An 18,744-nucleotide genomic window follows, 5' to 3' on the forward strand; every position below is an offset into this window, starting at 1 on the left:
CTCATTATATCGGCTTGACTGTAGTAGTAAACAAAACCTCTCCAGTGACTTCGTCAGTGGATTATTTTCAAACGAGGAACAGTTGTTATTATTTAGTAGTACGAAAGCTCGGGCTAATTGGGTTGGCATGTGTTCTGCAGTCATTTCCCTTTGAAATATACTTGGCTTCCTGTTTTTTTTATTCTTTCCTGCTTTTTAGACTATGTATCTCGCCTTCATAGTGTTCACCTATGTCTTGTTTCCTACTAGCTGCTCAGTCACACTACAGTAAAGATAGGACAGCAACCTCCATCCAGCTAGAAGCAATTGGTGGCTGCCCCGTGATTCAATTGAATATTTTTGCATTTAGCAAGTGATTGCAAGTAATTACGATAACCAACTGGGTGCCCAGTGCATGCACATGCAAAGTCCTCAACCTCTGGGCGACTAATAGGGGTGGATTTAAAAAATCGATTTCCCAATGTGACTCGATTTTAGTTTGAACAAAGCAATTGTGATTCATCAAATCCTGAATCGATTTTGAAATCTAAATGTATTTTGCCAGAAATGCCAGAATCTCAGCTTCAAGCTCACAAAACTATTTTATCAACTGCCAAACAGCTAAAACAACAAATGATTAAAGAGCAGGTAAACGCATGCCGCAAAAAGATATAAACACAAAGCGCGACCCGACGACACACACACGTATATGCTGTCGGTGCTGAAGGACGATATCTCACAGATTCTGAAGCTGCAGGTTTCGTCACTCTCCAACCCAAATTCATCAAAGACAAGAAAGCCTCATTTTAAAATTATGCCAAATTGCAAAACGCTTAGCTGTGTCTCTAATTAAACCTCTGTAACTTTGCTCTGCTTCACTTCAGCAGCATTAGGTAATGTTCATATGTTGATTTGTGGTTTTCCTCAGTTTTTGTTCTACTGCAGAATATTTTTAAGGCGGTTATCTGCCATAGAAAGCCAGGCCAGAAAAATCTTCATGTTTTCTGTTTTTTTTATCTTCAGTTACTTTGACACAAAGGCACCTGCTGTGATGCTCAAACCTATGGTGAAGTCTCACGAGTGTCAGCTTTGTTTTTATATATCCATATAAAATATGGATATGTAATGATAAATGATCACAATGATAATATTTTTGACTGTCTGAGTCAAAATTGAATCGATTGAATCGAATCGGAACCTTGTGAATCAGAATTGAATCAGTTATAGAAATCAGTGACGATACCCAGCCTGGTAACCACTTTTAATTGCAAAGGGATTGTGCAGGTCACCTGCACATAATTGCAGTCCAATTTATAGAGGAAGAGAGATTGCCAGAAAATTTCAGTAAATCCAAGTCAGCTGTGCCAAGCGTCTATGTGTTTCTTTGCAGTAGGGGACTCAGCTCTGCTGGCTGTATTCTGGTCATTTTCTCATGCATCTTAGGTTTTCCAGCACAGATCTTTTCCTGATTTATTATAGCTTATTACTACATTATTATAAACAGCTGCAAGTAGTTGCCAACTTGACTACATTCAAGTGCAAACTGATGGCCCTGGTAGCAGGTTTTTGTCACCATCTTGAAGTGCCAAAGTTGTTCTGAACACTGCGAGTGTTGGTGAATGGTCACAGACCTGGTCAACATCTTCAAAGCAGCCATTTCAAAGGCATCGATAATGCAAGTTCTGGTCATGTCACAGTCTCCACTTGCTGTTTTGTCTAGTGCGATTGTTTCTGGTCCAGTACCTGCCTGTGTTAGCTGTCTCTTCTTTAAGGTTCTCATTCAAAGAGTGTAGGACACATTAATGCAGCCAGTCAGTCAGCAGCATTTGCAAAACAAATACATAATTAGGTTGCATTTCTAAGGACATGGCTACGTGTAGAACTCCCTCAAAAATCTAATTTTGAAGCAATTACCTAAAGAAAAAGAAAAAAAAGGAAAAAAGAGGGAATCAATTATGTATTTGTGAAGTAATAAAATCTGGGTTTACAATGTTTTTATCTATTCATAATCATTCATTTTGACTGATAAAAGCATTGCATGGATTCAACATTACATTTCCCTTCAGTCCTGTAGTTTTACCAGTATTCAACTCACTCTTTTGATTTTATCTTCATCTTTATTGTTTTTTGGTCCATGTGCATGGTTCAGCAAAAAAAGTAATGAATGCTGGCTCAAACATAAAGTAGCAAAACATAAAGCCGGCATTCTTTTCCAAGTTATTTCACCCCAGAATCGTGGCCACTGCAGGAATGGAAGCTTGTCAAAACTGTCACAATAAAGTTGTCTTTGCTGAAAACGGACAAATTAAAACTGCTGTAAAAGAGGTTAACATTAGTCTGCAGACATCACACTGCATGACTAACAGCATGTGACTGCACTGTGCTTTAATTGACCACGTGCCTCATGCATCTGTAATGAAAGGTCAGTTTCAGGTCATTATCGCATCCATCAGCTTCTCTTAGTGTATGTTTACCAACACTGATGATAATTTGTGCAGATGTGCGAGCGGTGTCTTGGGAGTTGCGGTGCTGTGACATTAGAAAATTAACATGCAGACTGGACTGTTTGACCTTTAGTGGCTCCCTCTTACTGTCCCTGCTCGTTTAAGTAAAACTCAGTGAAATGAACTGAGGCACAGCCACTCCTGGAGTAAAGAATCACACACAGGAAACATGTTTGCCATGCCACGGCGACACATTTTCTTCACTGTGACATTTGTTCGATGACAGGTAGCACTGCTTCTAGTGTGCTGTACTAAATGTACCCTTCCCCATTGATGAGCTGTGGCTGTGTGTGTCAGTCAGGATGACTCCAGTTCATAGCTGTTCATAATGCTAGTAGCAAGGAAAGACTCAATGAGGCCTGCAGTATTAAATTCCAGCAGATACCATCATAAATTGATAACTTAATGATTCATATAATGAAAACACGATATAAACTGAAAGCCATGTTGATTACAGCTTGTAATATACATTTCAAGTCAATACTGAATTGCTTTAAACGTTGCATACATTAAATCAGATTTATGCTTCAGAACAGACGGCATGCTCGTTAGCAAAGAGCAAGAAATTCCTCTCACAGACAATTAATTAGGCAAAGAAAATTCAATTGAATATACAATTATATATATTTCTTTTTGTTTGAATGGAACTGAGTCCTCATTTGCAGAAATAATTAAGGAACAAGAGTTTTCTTTGGTTAAATTTGCAGCAGGAAGCAGAAATCTAGAAAAATAGATACACAGTCTTCCTCCTGCAGCTTTTCTTTCTCTGCTCTAAGCTCCTCCCACCAGCAAAGGCGTGAAACAAATATACGAATAAGAAGTTCGCACAATGCAGAACTCCATTTCTTTATTAACTGCATCTAGTAGTCTCAGAAAAAGGGGTTGGCGATATATCGAATTTACTCGATGTATCGCAGGTTTTTCCAAGTATGATGGTTCAAATGGTTTTATTGTAACCGTCGAGTATAAGTTGCCATGCGTGTTATATTCTGTTGAAACTATTGCTGCAAAAGGTAGCAAATTTATTCCACCAGCTGAAAAGGCATCCATTGCAAAGTTGTCACTGTTTTAAACTCACTACATTTTTTTGTCTTATAATTCTTATATGTTACAATCAAAAAAAGAGCACCTTAATTTCACTTGTTTTATTTTGTCTCATGAATTATTGCTTGATGTCCTTTATTGTTGCTATTTGTTTGTTAAAACCACAGATAGAGATTTACTGTGACAATACTGCCATTTGTGAAAACATCTGTGTGCAGCTGATGGTTAAATTATTTTTTTAATTCATTCTGATTTTTTGTATTCAAAGTAGAAAACAAATATGGAATGGTCAATTTGAATGAGTATACCAGTGCAATTTTAGGCACTATATGCTTCAGAATAACATTTGTTTTTGAATGTTATTTAAGCACATCATGATATACATCGTGTGTCGTGATGTAGCCAAACAATATTGTGATTTTAGATTTTCCTCATGCTACCCAGCCCTACTCAGAATAAATAAGTTGCTCTAACTTAGTTATCTTAAATAAGCGCCACCAAGTTTCCATAATTTTCCTAAGTTCTGGGAACATAAAAAATTAAATTAAACTGTCCTATATAACACATGGTGGTGAAGGTGTGCATGGATTTTTTTCCCCTGTTTTAAAAATAAGTCTTACGCCTGACTTTAGTCTTACCCAAGTGTAAGACGTGATCTTGTGTGAGTCTTTGAGACGTCTGTGTCATCAGCCTAATTTTTCTTTTCCTGACAAAAACATGAAGAAATTGCTCAATAAAAATATTTAACAAATTTTTAAGCAATACATGCAAAAATGATTCCAACTAAAACTCACATATGCAAATTGATGTTTTTGTTTTTTTTTTTCATAGAAGGTTCAAGAAACAATTCAGTTTAAAAAAATGTAAATGTGCTTTGTTTCATGGTTCAGGCGTTACAGGTTTAACCTGGGATTGTTAACCTGTGTTAACCTTTTTACCCTTTTAGTCTGGACTGATAAAACTGGCTAGGCTTTCTAAATCCAGATAACAGAGCCTAGAGTAGCTACAGGACTCTAGTTCCCTCTAATTTCACTTCCAGTATATTGAAAGATTAGGGTAGACTTTTTCCCCCTAACGATGTCAAAAAGCATTTTGCCTGCTACAACTTTTACAGCTTTCAGTCATTGCTTGTAGCAAACAAGCTGTACAGTATCTCTAGCAATTTATCTGTCAGTTATTCAGAGAAAATCAAGCAAGATGTTGAGCGATAAGAATTTTAAATGAAGCAGATGCACAGACATTAAGATCAGGTACGCTAGAAGAGGAAAAGATCAAACACCAACCAGTTTACTGTCATGCTGTTCCCAATAAATGCGTGAGAGGTGGGTGACCTCAATATTGCTGACATGCCGCGGCACAAATCATTTCTGCAACTCTGAAGTCTGTTGACAAAAACGTTTTCCACTTACAGTGACGAACTGTACTGTACTCTGACGCAGCGTTTCAGCTGGAAGCTTTCGTGTCAGGATGACAAGCACATGATTCCTTTTTTAATATTTAATCCATCATCACATTACTTGTGGTGAGCCAGTTTACCCATTAGGTAACTTTACTATTCTGCTCATGATTGATGAAAGCGATCGATATCTGGCCTGTTCAGGGATCAGTGTCGGAGACAAGTCAATAAATCCAGAGTTAAAAGAATGTGGCCTGTGGTTTGTGTTGCACAAGTAAACCGCTTTCCTCTGAAGGTGATCATTTTACTTCGCCAGACAAAAACATAATTAAGAGGTGTTCTGAGGCTGGTCTTATTGGAGGAGAAAATCCTGGGGGTTAATTTTAATAGACTGCCAGTTAGACATCTCTTTGGACAGCAGGAAGGAGTGAATGTTCAGGCTTTAAAAAGAATGTTCAGTAACACTTCATCATCCACCCTTAACACAGCACTCTATAATCTCCCATGACTTCCAGGGATTCATGGTGTTCCTTGCACAGTAGAGTATGTATTCATTTAAATTCACAGTATGATGGATAGTTATCCTCTGCCATGTTGCATTGCCAGTACTTTAAAATGTATTCCCAGCTCCATAACTCTCTTCCGATGGATGCATTCCAGCGTTTTATTTGCAAGGATCAGAGAGTCCCATAACTTTTCTTCTTTCCAGCAAAGCCTAGTAATTATTACACCCTAATAGCTTTTATTGTATTGTAGCTGCAGGGTAGACTGATGATGAAGGAGCCTCACTGCACAGGTCCGAAACCTGCTATGAGTGCAATCAGAACTAAGCTGCTGAGGTGCTTTACAATGCAGCTTCTAACAGTGACTGATTTAAATTCAATAAGATGAACCCTACAAACCTTATAGTTCATAAATTATTTTACGTGATGTTATTACTAAATTCCCACAACGTTTTCGTCTGTATCCATCCCTTTGTGATCCTTTAAAGAGCTGGATAAAAAGTAGATGAAAGAGAAAAAGTCAAACTTTAATAAGTCCAGCTTTTGCAGGATGGAATGCTTCTTACCATTTGGGACACATTAAAGGGGTATCAACACAGAAAGTGACTAGCAGTGACCAGAGACCACAGGAAGTCAATGTCAACATTCAACCTTCAAGAGATGACAGGCACAGTAACTGCTGGTTACATGGAGTAGGTGTATCCCAAGTTAAACCTTTCAATACACTGGAGACAGCAGTTATCTAGGCAGTGGTTAGGGACCAACTGCTACAAAGTGATGCATAGCAAACACATTCCCTCTTCTGTGGGTGCTCCTTAATCGTTACCTTTTCCATCCATCCATTTGTTATCTTATTCAGAGTTCAGCTTCCATAGGGTGAGAGACGAGTACACCGTGGACGGATCGCCAGCGCACTCACAGTGCCAATTTGGAATCATCAGTTAACCTAACCTCACTAACTGCGTGTCTTTGGACTGAGGGAGGAAGCCAGAGTACCTGGAAAGAACCCACACAGACGCAGGAAGAACATGACATGCAAACTACACCCAGAAAGGCCCTGATGTTGGATTAGGACCTTTTTACCTACCTACACCACCATGGTGCACATCATTACCGATTTATAAAGGGGGAAAAAGAATCATAAAATCATTGACTTTTCTCTTGACTTTTAATTTGAGTGATTTGAAAATGTCAAACAGTAGAAGCTGATTTTGATTCAGATTAATCGACATCATCTCAACCTGTCAGGATGAATGTTCTAAATGACCACCTCATATGTCATCAGCAGAGGAGGTACTCAAATAGTTTACTGCTGTAAATGACCCACAGCACACCTGACAGTTCAATGCTTTTCAGCATACTTGCTTTATTAACTTGGATGCTGTACACACAGCGGCTGCAGCTTTCCAGCTTGGCCGCACACATCACCATCTCTAACAACCACAGACAGACAGCACAGCTTTTTATGCCGGAGAGGTGGGATTGCAGATGCTGTGCAGGTGCGTCCATCTCTCAGACCACGCCCCGCCACAACTACAAACACAGAAAAGATGTATGTCATCACAGTCACAAATATTAAAAAGTAATTATTTTACAGAAAATGCTTCAGATGACTGCTCTGTAGTAGCTGTAGTAGTGGCAAAAGTACCATGGTGTCAAAATAAGAGCAGGGGCAAAGCTACAATATAAGTACAAACTACCAGTATGCCTTCAAAGTTTGTTACCATGGCACCCTTGTTAAATACATTTACAGTAATAAATGGTCATTCAAATTCTGTCTAATTGCTTACTTACCTGATGTAGTGTTCACATGGACTCCAACACCATTAATCTAGCTTAGACAATTTTGTAAATTGCCTATTAGGAAAGTTGTATCTAATGCATCTGTATCTGTCTACAAAATGAAAGAATACCCTTTTTTTTTCTTTAGCTAGGACCCGTGGCAAATATGAGGGGCATCTATTAAATCTCCAAAATTAGATACTTTTGACTGGGTTCCCCTAGGACCTCAACATACTGGTACTTTTAAAAAGCAATATGTAAAATAGAACTAGAAATGAAGGATATGAAGTCATTGGGAACTAAATGACAAAATGATGGAAATTAAAATGATGGAAAAAAGCCTCAGGGGTCTGCAGGTACTGCAGTCAGTGGGATTACAGGTTAATTTAGTGTTAAATGCTCATGCTTTTTTTCTGTCTCTTCGAGGGCCAGTAGGATACCAGCAAATTCACCCTCTCTCCCTGCAGCAGTCACCACTGTATGTTAAGACCTTCAGCTAGAAAAAGACTCCTGACAATCCTTCACTATGTCTTGTCAATGACACACAGGGGATTAGACTGCCATTTTTTTTATACTTTCACCGGCTGATTTATGTTGCGAGCTGAAGTCAGAAGCTAGGTGTGGATGCTGTTCAGAGCCGATGTGCCACACGCTTCCTTATTAATCTCTCCCTCAGAAAGTGGAGCGCTCAGCAGTAACCCAGAGGAGAAGCTCAAACAGCCATCTATCCTCCGACGAAACACAGACAGCAATTTGCACAACTGGCTGTTTACCCATCAAACTTTGTTTCCAGTGATGACAGCCAGCCTCATCCGTGAGAGGAGAGCAGAGCAGAGACAATATTATAATCCAGTTGGAATAAAGACTTGCGATGAGGAATGCCTTAGGACTACAGTAACTTGTATAGAAATTGTTAACTTGGTCTCATGTGACTAGAATAGAAATACACAACATTAACATCTATACACATCTATACAGAATATTAAAGGAAAAGCTCATGTTTTCCAGCAGTTTCTAATTAAATGAAACAATTACTGGAAAATTTAAGATGAATTTCTAAGTAAGATAAGATAAGACTTTATTGATCCCACAACAGGGAAATTTTTGCGTCACCTCAGCTCAGGTACAGATATCAGAAGGAAATACAAAAATACAAATAAGTACAATCAATGAAAAAAAGTAAGATAATACACTATATACAATGGTAGCATACACAGTATGTGATTATGGATATGGTTGGAAATATGGAAGACATAAACTATATAGCTTGATATAGCTATTGTACCACTACTATTCCTATTTATAGACATGTACACACACACATGTACACACTAAATATACATATGTATACATATACATACATATATACCTGCACATGTCCATACACTTGGAAGGTCCATTATGCATGAAGTGGTGACCGTGGATGTTCACAGTGTCCAGTGACTTATGACATTGTGATTGAGGAGTTATAAGTATTCTTGTGTTGGCTATGCTCCCCTTTTGTTTGAATGGAAGCATGCTCTAGTACAGCGGTCCCCAACCCCCGGGCCTCGGACCGGTACCGGTCCGTGAGTCGTTTGGTACCAGGCCACGAGAGTTGAGGCTCAGGTGTGAAATGTATAGTTTTCAGGGTTTTTATCGGTTTTCAGTGTTATTTTGTTATCGGTTTTATCGTTAACTCTGTTTTCCTGGGCCTTTTCACGTGTGTTATGAATAAATCTTCTTTTTTTCGGTACCGGTACTAGTTTTATTTTGTTGTATTTATCCGGTCTGTGAAAATATTGTCGGGCATAAACCGGTCAGTGGCGCAAAAAAGGTTGGGGGCCGCTGCTCTAGTATGCTCAGAATCAGTGTTCTACTTCATTATGAATCCTTATTCACAAAGATGCAAAGCAGAGGGTTCTTACTGTTCTTCCTCTTTCTTGTGTTTAGTCCTCTCAGACCACTATCAGACATTTTTCTTTTGACAGAACTTTGACTTTCTGGATTCTTCCTGTATTTGGTTTGCAAATTCTGTATCAATGATCAAAGCTTGATGTATTGATCTTCTAATGGCGTACCCACTTTTGGTCTGTCTTATTACGCTTTGGATTCCACTGATCAAGTTTCTATCAGACTAAATGTTTTAGATTGCTGTGCTCTGTCTGCTTTGAAACCTTTAGTGTATCCATGGTTTGATGCTGAGAAAGCCTGCAATGCTTTTAAGTAAGCAATATTCTGCTGGTATCCCCTTTATTGCAAGTCAGCAATGGCTGCAAGTTGATTGTCTTGAATAAGCCTCTAACAAGTACATCAAATCCACCATTGTCTTCTAAAAGATGCTTTAATGGAAGCAATACAACTGAAGAAAACTGAGCTTTTTTTTCAAGTTTCAAACTTCATTTCAAGTTCTGAATGATTCAACTCAGTTTAGTTTTATTCATATAAATATCATTTATCTGATAACACAAAGAGACATTCACAAGACAGCTGTAGTTATAGCAGATGTTATCATATGAAAGTGCTGAGACTCTGTGTAAAATGTAGGTGAAAAAACAGAAAGCAATGATTTGCTAATCTCACAAACACATATTTTATTCACAATAGAACACAGAACACACATTAAATGTTTAAACTGACCAATTTTAATATTTCATGAAAAAATAATTATTGGCTTGTTTTGAATTTGATCGCAGAAACACATTTAAAAGAGTTGGGACAGGAGCAGCAAAAGGCTGGAGAAGTAAATGCTCCTAAAGACGAGAGTTTCTAAGAAGAAAATATTCTTCAAAATAAAAATTGTAAAAATTTTGAGTATCTCATCATCTACAGTTTATAATATCATCAAGAGATTACGATCATCTGGAGTAATCTCTGTGTGCAAGAGACATTAAAAACAGGCATGATTTTGTTGAGGAAATCAATGCAGCGGCTCAGGAACACTTCCAGAAATTCAAAAAAGCTGGTTAAAGCCCTGCATGCAAAGAAGAAGTCGCATGTTTTTGGAAAACATGCACAAATCATCTAAACTAAAGAGCAGAGAGGCCATCCAGCTTAATCTCAGCAGTCATTTCAGAAGCGTCCTTCATCGGAGGTGCATTAATGCCTATGGAATTGGCAGCTTGCACATCTAGAAAAGCATCTAGATGTGCTGTACTGCATTTTTTAAGAAAAGGACTTGTCGTGCACCAAAAGGACAATGGTGCACGACCACATACTGCTGCATAGTGCAGATTTAGCAAACACACGGCTTCGTACCAAAAGAATCTGAGTGCTTAACTTTCCCGCCTGCGGTCAGATCCTTTCACCAGCTTAAAACATTCCTCGTCTAAAAGTCCAGCAGCTGGTCCCCTCAGTTCCCAGACACTTGCAGACTGTTGCTGAAAGATGAGAGCGGTAAACACAGTAAGCATAGTTCAGTCGTAACTTTTGTTACACGTGTTGCTTCCATCAAATTCAAAATGAGTTTAGATTTTTTCTTAAAATTGTACCTTTGCTCGGTTTAAAGACTTGATCTGTTTTCTGAGTTCTATTTTGAATAAAATATGTGTTGATGAAATTTGCAGTTCATTGCATTTTGGCTTTATTTCCCTTTTACACAGGGTCCCAACAGTTTCAGAATTGGACATTGTGGAGTTAGCTGTAAGAAAGCTGATGTGTTTCACAGCCTTTTGAATTTATCCAAATTTCACTCCAGTACACACTGATGTGAAAATGCTTCAGTTTAACTTGGAGAGTACAGGAAACTAAAACTGCCAGCTGGATATTTGACTTGGTGACAAACTGCTTGCTGCACAAGTAGACATATTTAGTGTCAGGATCCCAGATGTTTCCCTCTTCTTCTTGTTGATGCCTCGGGTCTTATTTCTCGTATGCTCAGCTTTTCAGCTCACACAGACTTTGTTCTGGGTACCTTAGTCCCATTTGTAGTACATCATACCACACTGGAGGTGTGAAGGAGGTATATAATCATGTTTTTCTGATTTTTTTGGTCTCCTAGCAGAAGTAACCGACCAGGAGGCACCATGACCACATGCAAAGTCACCAGAACGCGATCAGTTGTCTTTACCTGTGGGATGGGCAGGACTCTGTTAGGCTCTGTCTCTCTGTTTGACTGAGCTGGCAAACCTCAGTCACTGATAAGCACACATTCATGAATCACTGAATAAAGCTTCAAACTCAGAGTAGATGAGGTGTGCGTTTGATGAGAGCTGGGTTGGCTAAGAAAGTAATGCTGCTGATTGCTCTTGCTGATAAGTACTTAGTAAAGAAAAGTAATGGCTTTTTTAGTGAGTAATACGAATAACTGATTGCATTTGGTGATCACTATTTCTCTTTAGGTGTAATCTAAAAGTTAAACACTCTGAAAGGGGAAAGAAGGGATTTTCTGAGCTAAAAATCACTGACTACAGCTACCTTGTTAATGTTTTCCTGTTGTCATGTGGGTGTCTTTTAAAGGAGGGCTCTCTCTAATCTGGTCTCTTCCAGTGGAGCTGAAATTCAACTTGGATCAGTATGTGAACAAACGCTACCCAGGCCTCGTAAAGATTGTGAGAAACAGCAAGCGGGAGGGTCTGATCCGGGCCCGTATACATGGCTGGAACGCGGCCACGGCTCCCGTCGTCGGCTTCTTTGACGCTCACGTCGAGTTCAACACCGGCTGGTAAGGTCATGTTTAACTTGAAAAGGTCTTAGCCGTTTCTCTGTCCTCTCTCACCTTTGCCTTTGTGCTTTGCTTTTTATGTTTTTTAGAACAGAGGGATGTCATGTAAATTTATTATCACTCAATTATGCAGTCTGGTCTGATCTAAGCGTTCTGATAAAACACCAGGCGAGGTTCTAACCGAGACAGCGTTTTTCAGGACAGTGTCGCTTATTATGCAGAAGGGTTTCTAGCTGGTAATCCTTTTCCGTTTTGCATTTCCTTTTTTAAATTGTAAGAATCACTTTTGGTTAGAGCTGGATAAAAAGACAGCCCGGCTAATATGGCATTACCTGTCGAGCAAATACACACTTACAACAAGTGAGAGCGAGTCAACCACTGTGAAATGTGAGAGTGAGTGTAATTAAAGAGGTAGCTCAAATGTTGTGCATTTCAAAATTATTTTACTTGCGGGCTCTGGGCTCATTTTGCGATATGAAATTACTTCTGGGGGTCTCAGTCCAATGTCTGCCTGCTGCTTAAGTTTAACGGCAAACAAGTAACTCAAAAAGATGTAATTGGCACCTAATTTGAGCCTGTCATGCCGTCAGTGTCGGATGAAGCTTTGTTCCCTGGAAGCTGCCTGAGAGTCAAGAAAGGGACAAGGAAGAAGATGAGGAGGATGGCAGAAGACTGGGTCTACAGCATCTCTGAATGCTTTTCTATCTTTACAGCTAAATAGATGCAAGAAATGTAAACACATCCAAATGTGCTATTCAGATTTGTGACAGCTGTCACGCCAGTTCTTCTTAGTCATAAACTGGTCAAAAGAAAAACACAAAGAAATAATGCACATGTCTCTACAATCAACAGAACTGTTGATCAAACCTCCCAAAACTTGCCAAATAAGTCAAGTCTTGCTTATAATTATGACATTCAGATATTTCCAGTGTATTCAATGCTTCTACAATTAGGACAATAAATGTAAGCAATATATAATCAAGTAAATACTCCTTCACTTCTTCTCTCCAGACTTCACTGTTCACTTTAAAATAAGATGAAAACTGATATTATAATAGACATAACTGATGACAGTCAGTATTTAGTATGACCACCTTTATTCTTTAACACAGCCTGAACTCTTGTAGACAATCTTTCTTGTAATTTCTTTAAACAGGCTTCTCGAAGGATATTCAAAGTTCTTCCTTGGATGCTGGCTGGCTTTTGTTTCATTCTCTGTCAAGATGATCCAAAATTGCTTCAGGAATGTTGTGGTTCGGGCTCTGGGGAGGTCAACCCATGGCTGATAGTGTTGTGTGTTTTTCCAATCATACGTGCTTTTACTGCATTGGCGCTGTGTTTGGGATCATAGTCACACTGACAAATGAAGCTGTTTCCAGTCAGATCTTTTCCAGATGGTACTGCATGATGGATCAAAATCTACATTCACAATTCAGTTTGGAAAAGTAATGTGTGTTTGTGACAGGCTGCTGTAACAAAGTGCCCAAAGTTACAATTGAATTTGTTTCTTTTTGGGGTTTTTTGCTGTTGTTATGGCCCATTTGTCTCACTTGCCACAGATGCTCCAGATCATCTTTGCGTTTATCCAGTCGGCTATGCAGCACATTGTTTCTGTCATTCTGGTTTAAACAGCATTTTAAAACTCGTCTTTTAAAATTATTTTGATTTTGATGATCATTTAACAATCATTATTTATTCCTTGGGCTCATTTACTACTACAGTATGTGATTCTGTGTTAAGCTTTACTTATGAATTTGCTTTTAAGGATTTTCCGAAAATGAAGCAACTACAATGGTTATTTTAGAACAAATATAAACTCCAATATTAACTTTCTATTATATTACCAGTAAAGTTTCTCTGCTCACAGGTAAAACTTTTATAATAAAAGACATGGGAACTTTGTGTGTTTATTCTGTAAACTGGCATAATGTAATCAGAATGTTCTGTTTTACTTCATTAAGATGAAATTAAAGCACTAAAGGTCAGAGTGGGCCTGACCTATAAACATCCCACCACAACATTAGTCAGCAATCAAAGGGACCTTTACCAAGAGATGACTTGATAAGCCGCGGTTATTGAAGCTTGACGGGCCATTTATGGCCCATATGGGAACTACAGGCCCAGAAGTGGCACGACCCGGGCAGGAAACAGCACTCACAAAGGAAGTTGCATCAATGCCTAGGTGCATATCTGATGATAACTGACACCCCAGTGGTTCCCTCATCTGCTTCCCCATCTGTTCTTGCTCAGAAGTAGACTTGCCTGTCATTGATGCAACATACCCCACTCACCTCCGCGTAGGCTTCCTCCTCTCCATCCGTCCCTCTTCCACATGCCAAAGCCACCTCAGCATATTTTGTTCACGTTGGCTAATCTGCTGCCACCGTGCGACGCTCTCTTCTTTCTGCTCCACACACCTTCACCGATGTATCACCTCCGTCTTCCTTTGACAACCTGCAGCTGAAGATTTGTTAGTTTTGTTTTATTTTGCAGCTCCGGTTTTTGCTTTTTGCATGAAGTGCTATTTACAGAAGTCAGTGGAAAGTAGAGCAGAATGCCTGTGATTTTTTTTTTAGTAGTAGTCGCCGGATAAAGGAATATAACAACTGAAGAGATGACAGCCAACTTCTACAAGCTTGCTCACGCCGCTTAGATTTCTTTGTGTATGAGAGAGTGTGTGCATTTATTATGTACTGTATGCCTGCAAACATCATGCACTGTCTTACTCAGATTCACTGGCGGTATCTACACTTTCTATTTGTTCAAACGGAAGAGAAGCCGTTTATCATAATGTGATTATTCACTATGACACATACAGTGATAAGTGAGATGGATGTTTCCTCTAGATGTTGTGGTGAATATCCCTCAATGACCTTGTACACAGTGCCTATGCATACTGAGCCAGAGACAATGCTGCCAGCTTTTAGTGGCATCGCTGTGATTCATTGGCGTGGTATTCCCCGGAGGTGCTGTACATTTGCAGCTGAAATGTATTGCTACTTCGCATAACTTATTATTGGGTTTAAGCAAACATAATTGTATCATGCTGTATCACGCACTTAGTCATTTCCCATTCCCTCACAGCATGTTGGTTTATGACTGTGGTTCTCAAACACGGGGGGCATTAAGCAACTGCAGGGGTGGGAGTGGGGGGGTGACCAGGAGACAAATATGAGGTGAATAAGTATGATTTATGGGGATTAAAAACAAACTAGAGTTTGCTAAAATTCACATTCGAGGCTTTTTTATTACTTACTTCCACCGTGAGCGCTCGTGACTGATAGAAATTATGTGGTGTCAGGTGCTTTTTATCAGCTTTGTAAAAGGAAGATTGTAAAAAAAAAAAAAAGTTGGTGAAGCACTTGTTTTTCAGGAGTTAATAAGCAAACGTTTTGCACCACAAGAGCGATGGAGTCTGATTTCTGTGGCTTTGCGCCGCTTTAATATGAGGATATGAAATCGTCGTTGTGGTTAATGCGGTTTTGCACCGGCTTAATGCTCGCAGTCTATCTTCTCCTGTAGTTTCTAACCATCCATCCTTTGGGCAGCCGTTTTCCATTGTGTTCCAAAGACGACCAATTTCCTTCCGCGTGCTATGTAAATAAACAGGATTGATAGCAGAAAAGAGGACCATGTTGTAATTAGAACCTACTGTATGCCATACTTCAACCAAACAGTTGCGGAGGGGAGGAAATTGATATTTATTTGGTTTTGAAGTCTCTTGCACAGTTGCAATCTCAGGTTATTAACGATTAACGATTAACAACGTAGCAGCAGCTCCCCGTAAGTGTGCGCTGGAGATAAGGTTGTCGATGCAGGGAGGTTGTAATGAAATACATGCTTCAGAAAGCCACATTTTGATGAATGTTGAATGTTCTGCTCAACTGTGACCTGGTGAGTGTTTGTAAGGAAGAGACAAACTGGTGGAATTCAGAAAGCTAAGGAATGGATTAAACAGTCTTCTTGTAATTTTTAATTATGTAATTTTTGCCACATGTATATTTGATATTGGCTCCTTTGGTAATCTCACAGAACTCCTTCTGCTTATTATTATGCCATGCAGGTGCAGTGGTATTATATTAAATTCAATGGTACATAAATTCCAGAGGTCTTGAAGGCTGGGGAAATATTTTTTTAGATAAAGTAAATCATGTTTTTCCTCTCGCTCACAGCGTCTGGCAGTGGCTCAGTGTTTATATCTGTCTGGAGATGAGAAAGGAGGCTGCAGCCTTACTGAGTGCTTCACAGAGCACAGGCCAGGCAAACCTCCAAAAAGCACTGAAAAGACAGGGCTTTATGCTGCCTTTACGTTTGTATCATATCAACCACGTCCTCGGCAAATGCATTTAGAAGTGGTGAGGAATCTAACATTGCGCCTTGATCCTTTTCCAGTTCATGCCTCTGCATCCCGCTATCTACTTCAAAAAAGCCTCGACCCTGTAATGAATTTAAATTCTGCATGGCTACCTTTCCCTTCTTTGAATCCTGCATCTTTTTTATTGGAGGCAGGAGACTGGCCCAATATTAATATCTACTCTACATATGCATGTCTGAGCTGCTCTGTAAAACAGCGAAAGGACTGTGGACGGCTGCACATTTAAAGATTAATGCGCTTAAAGATGGCCAGAGGCACTGCAGGCTTAGATTCTTTATCCTATATAACACAGCAAACACAAATTAGCACTGTCAGGTCTAAATTGTACCATACTGCAATGTCAGTTTGACTGGTTTTAAAATGTTGTGATGAAATACAATTTTTTTTAAAATCCCAATAATGTGCAATAATTTAATTGGCAATTGCATTGGCAAGGCCCATATTGGGTTCACAACCTGCTATTAATCATATTTTAACTATAGTGATCATAAAAGCACAGTTATGAAAAAAACCCCAATTCAAAATAAAGATAAATATGTTTTAAGAACTTTGAAAGATTTCACTCAAAGCAGATTTAAAGACCTCAGTGCTAACAGATCTTTTTTTTTCCTGCTAGGGGTCTGTTAGGGTCATTTTTTTTAAAGTTACTGAATTAAAAAAAGCTACTTCTATAGGGCAGCTCACACGGTCTGCAGCATTGAGTTTAATGCAGAATTAAAGAAGATCTTATTTTAGGCACTTAGGGCCCTGCTGCTCTTAGGGTGTAGTTAGATCCCATTATCTGATAACTCTGCCTGAGTATCGTTCCCTATTTGAGATCCATTAATCTGAAATTTTTTAATAAAAAATGCAGCCTTGAAAGGAGGACTGCGGGGCTTTTACGTCAATTCTGGGCAAAGGTAGGACAGATAATGAGACATCCTGTGATGCTGCTGTTGTTAAATCAAGTAGATATGAATAGATTGTGTTTCCTTGATTTTCTTTTAATATCTGAAATGCATGCACAGCCTGGTGTGAACCTCCACAAAAGTGCAGACTGCAATGAAAGACAAGTAGTCAAAGAGTTCATTAATCAAGAGGACATCTGCTTTGAATATAAGAAATGGCATTGTGGAGCCAGCGGTGATGGATCTTGTCAGCATGTATTTGCTGTACTGGATGAGTCATTACTGGTAGAAGGGAAAATCTCATTGCTATTTGCAACTGAGCATGATTAGGACCGATGTGGATGAATAACGGCCTCAATGTAAGGAACATGAGATAGCAGATAAAGAAAGGAGGATGACACAGCCTCGTCTGTCAAAAGCAGATGTGTCCTCATTTCCACACTGTCTCTTATCTTATCACTCTCGTGTATTCCAGCAGTAAAGAAGGTGTAGGCTGGGTTAGGGTGTTGTGGGAGCTCAAGGACAGAAGGAGATGAATGGAAAAGGTTGGAATGACAGGGAGATCTGCCCAAGGTAAGGAAGTGCTCAGAGCAACACTTTTGCTGAGCATGTCAAGCAAAGCACGTCATGCATTCTGCTACAGTAAAAATGTCTTCAAAGTAAAAGCAGAGCCTTTCTTTCACTACATAGTCAAGCACTGTATGGCACATCTGAGCCTTCAAAAAGATTGTTCTTACGCAGGTTAAATGTGTGAGTTGGAGACTGAATTGTTGGATTGAACACCCGTCCTAACCCTTTAAATGGCTTGGAAATATCAAATGATTTAAATGAAAAATCAATGCAAATTTCACTTAACATGAGGGTTATTGTTGGATGTCAGATATGGTTTATTCTTGTAATACTTTAAAGAAGAAGAGGTAGAAACATACAGTGGCTCACAAAAGTATTTGGCCCCCTTGAACTTTCCCACATTTTGTCACATTACAGCCACAAACATGAATCAGTTTTGAATTGAATGCATGTAAATGAGAGCGAAATGTAGGAATGCATAAATGAAAATGCATGTATGTTAGAGTGAAAATTTGTAAATATGTACATTCAAATACATGTATAAGAGAGCACAATATTGCAATGTGTGTGTTAAATATGTGTAAACATGAGAATAAAAATATCTAAATATAAAAATTAAAATAAAACTATGTGAGAGTGAAAGTATATGTATGTGAAAGAAGAATATATGTATGTGAGAGTGAAAGAATGAATTTTGGCTTGTACGGTGTATCTTGTGCAATATTAACAAGCTTTTATGACTGAGCCTAAAAGGCACCACACATAATTAGTGAAATTAGTGATTGCCATTTTTCATATAGATGCTTTGCCCAGCTGTGCATATATATATGCATATATTAGGGGTGCAACGATACTCGTATCGATATTGAACCGTTCGATACAGTGCTTTCGGTTCGCATATGTATCGAACAATACAAAATTTTTAATTTATTTTATCAACTTTTCTTCTGACGATGCTGTCTGTGTTGAGAGCTCAGTGGATCTGCGCTCGACTACTCCGCCTAGGCTGCACTGTCAAGCGCAGATCCACTGAGCGCAGCACAAGCTAGCAAGACAGAAGCT

General features: G+C 39.0%; 1 protein-coding gene across 1 annotated transcript in view; it reads left to right on the forward strand.

Annotated features, from left to right (window-relative positions):
* The window catches only part of galnt9 (polypeptide N-acetylgalactosaminyltransferase 9), a 107,359-nt gene that overhangs the window by 30,408 nt on the left and 58,207 nt on the right, over positions 1 to 18,744 (forward strand). Inside the window, exon 4 of the mRNA XM_084947524.1 lies at positions 11,676 to 11,850. Within this exon, the coding sequence (XP_084803650.1) occupies positions 11,676 to 11,850 (175 nt within the window). The remainder of the gene's footprint in view (positions 1 to 11,675; positions 11,851 to 18,744) is intronic.

This window comes from Perissodus microlepis, chromosome 12, assembly GCF_051167445.1.
Source record: "Perissodus microlepis isolate ML-2025 ecotype Zambia chromosome 12, ASM5116744v1, whole genome shotgun sequence".
Classification (NCBI taxonomy): domain Eukaryota; kingdom Metazoa; phylum Chordata; class Actinopteri; order Cichliformes; family Cichlidae; genus Perissodus; species Perissodus microlepis.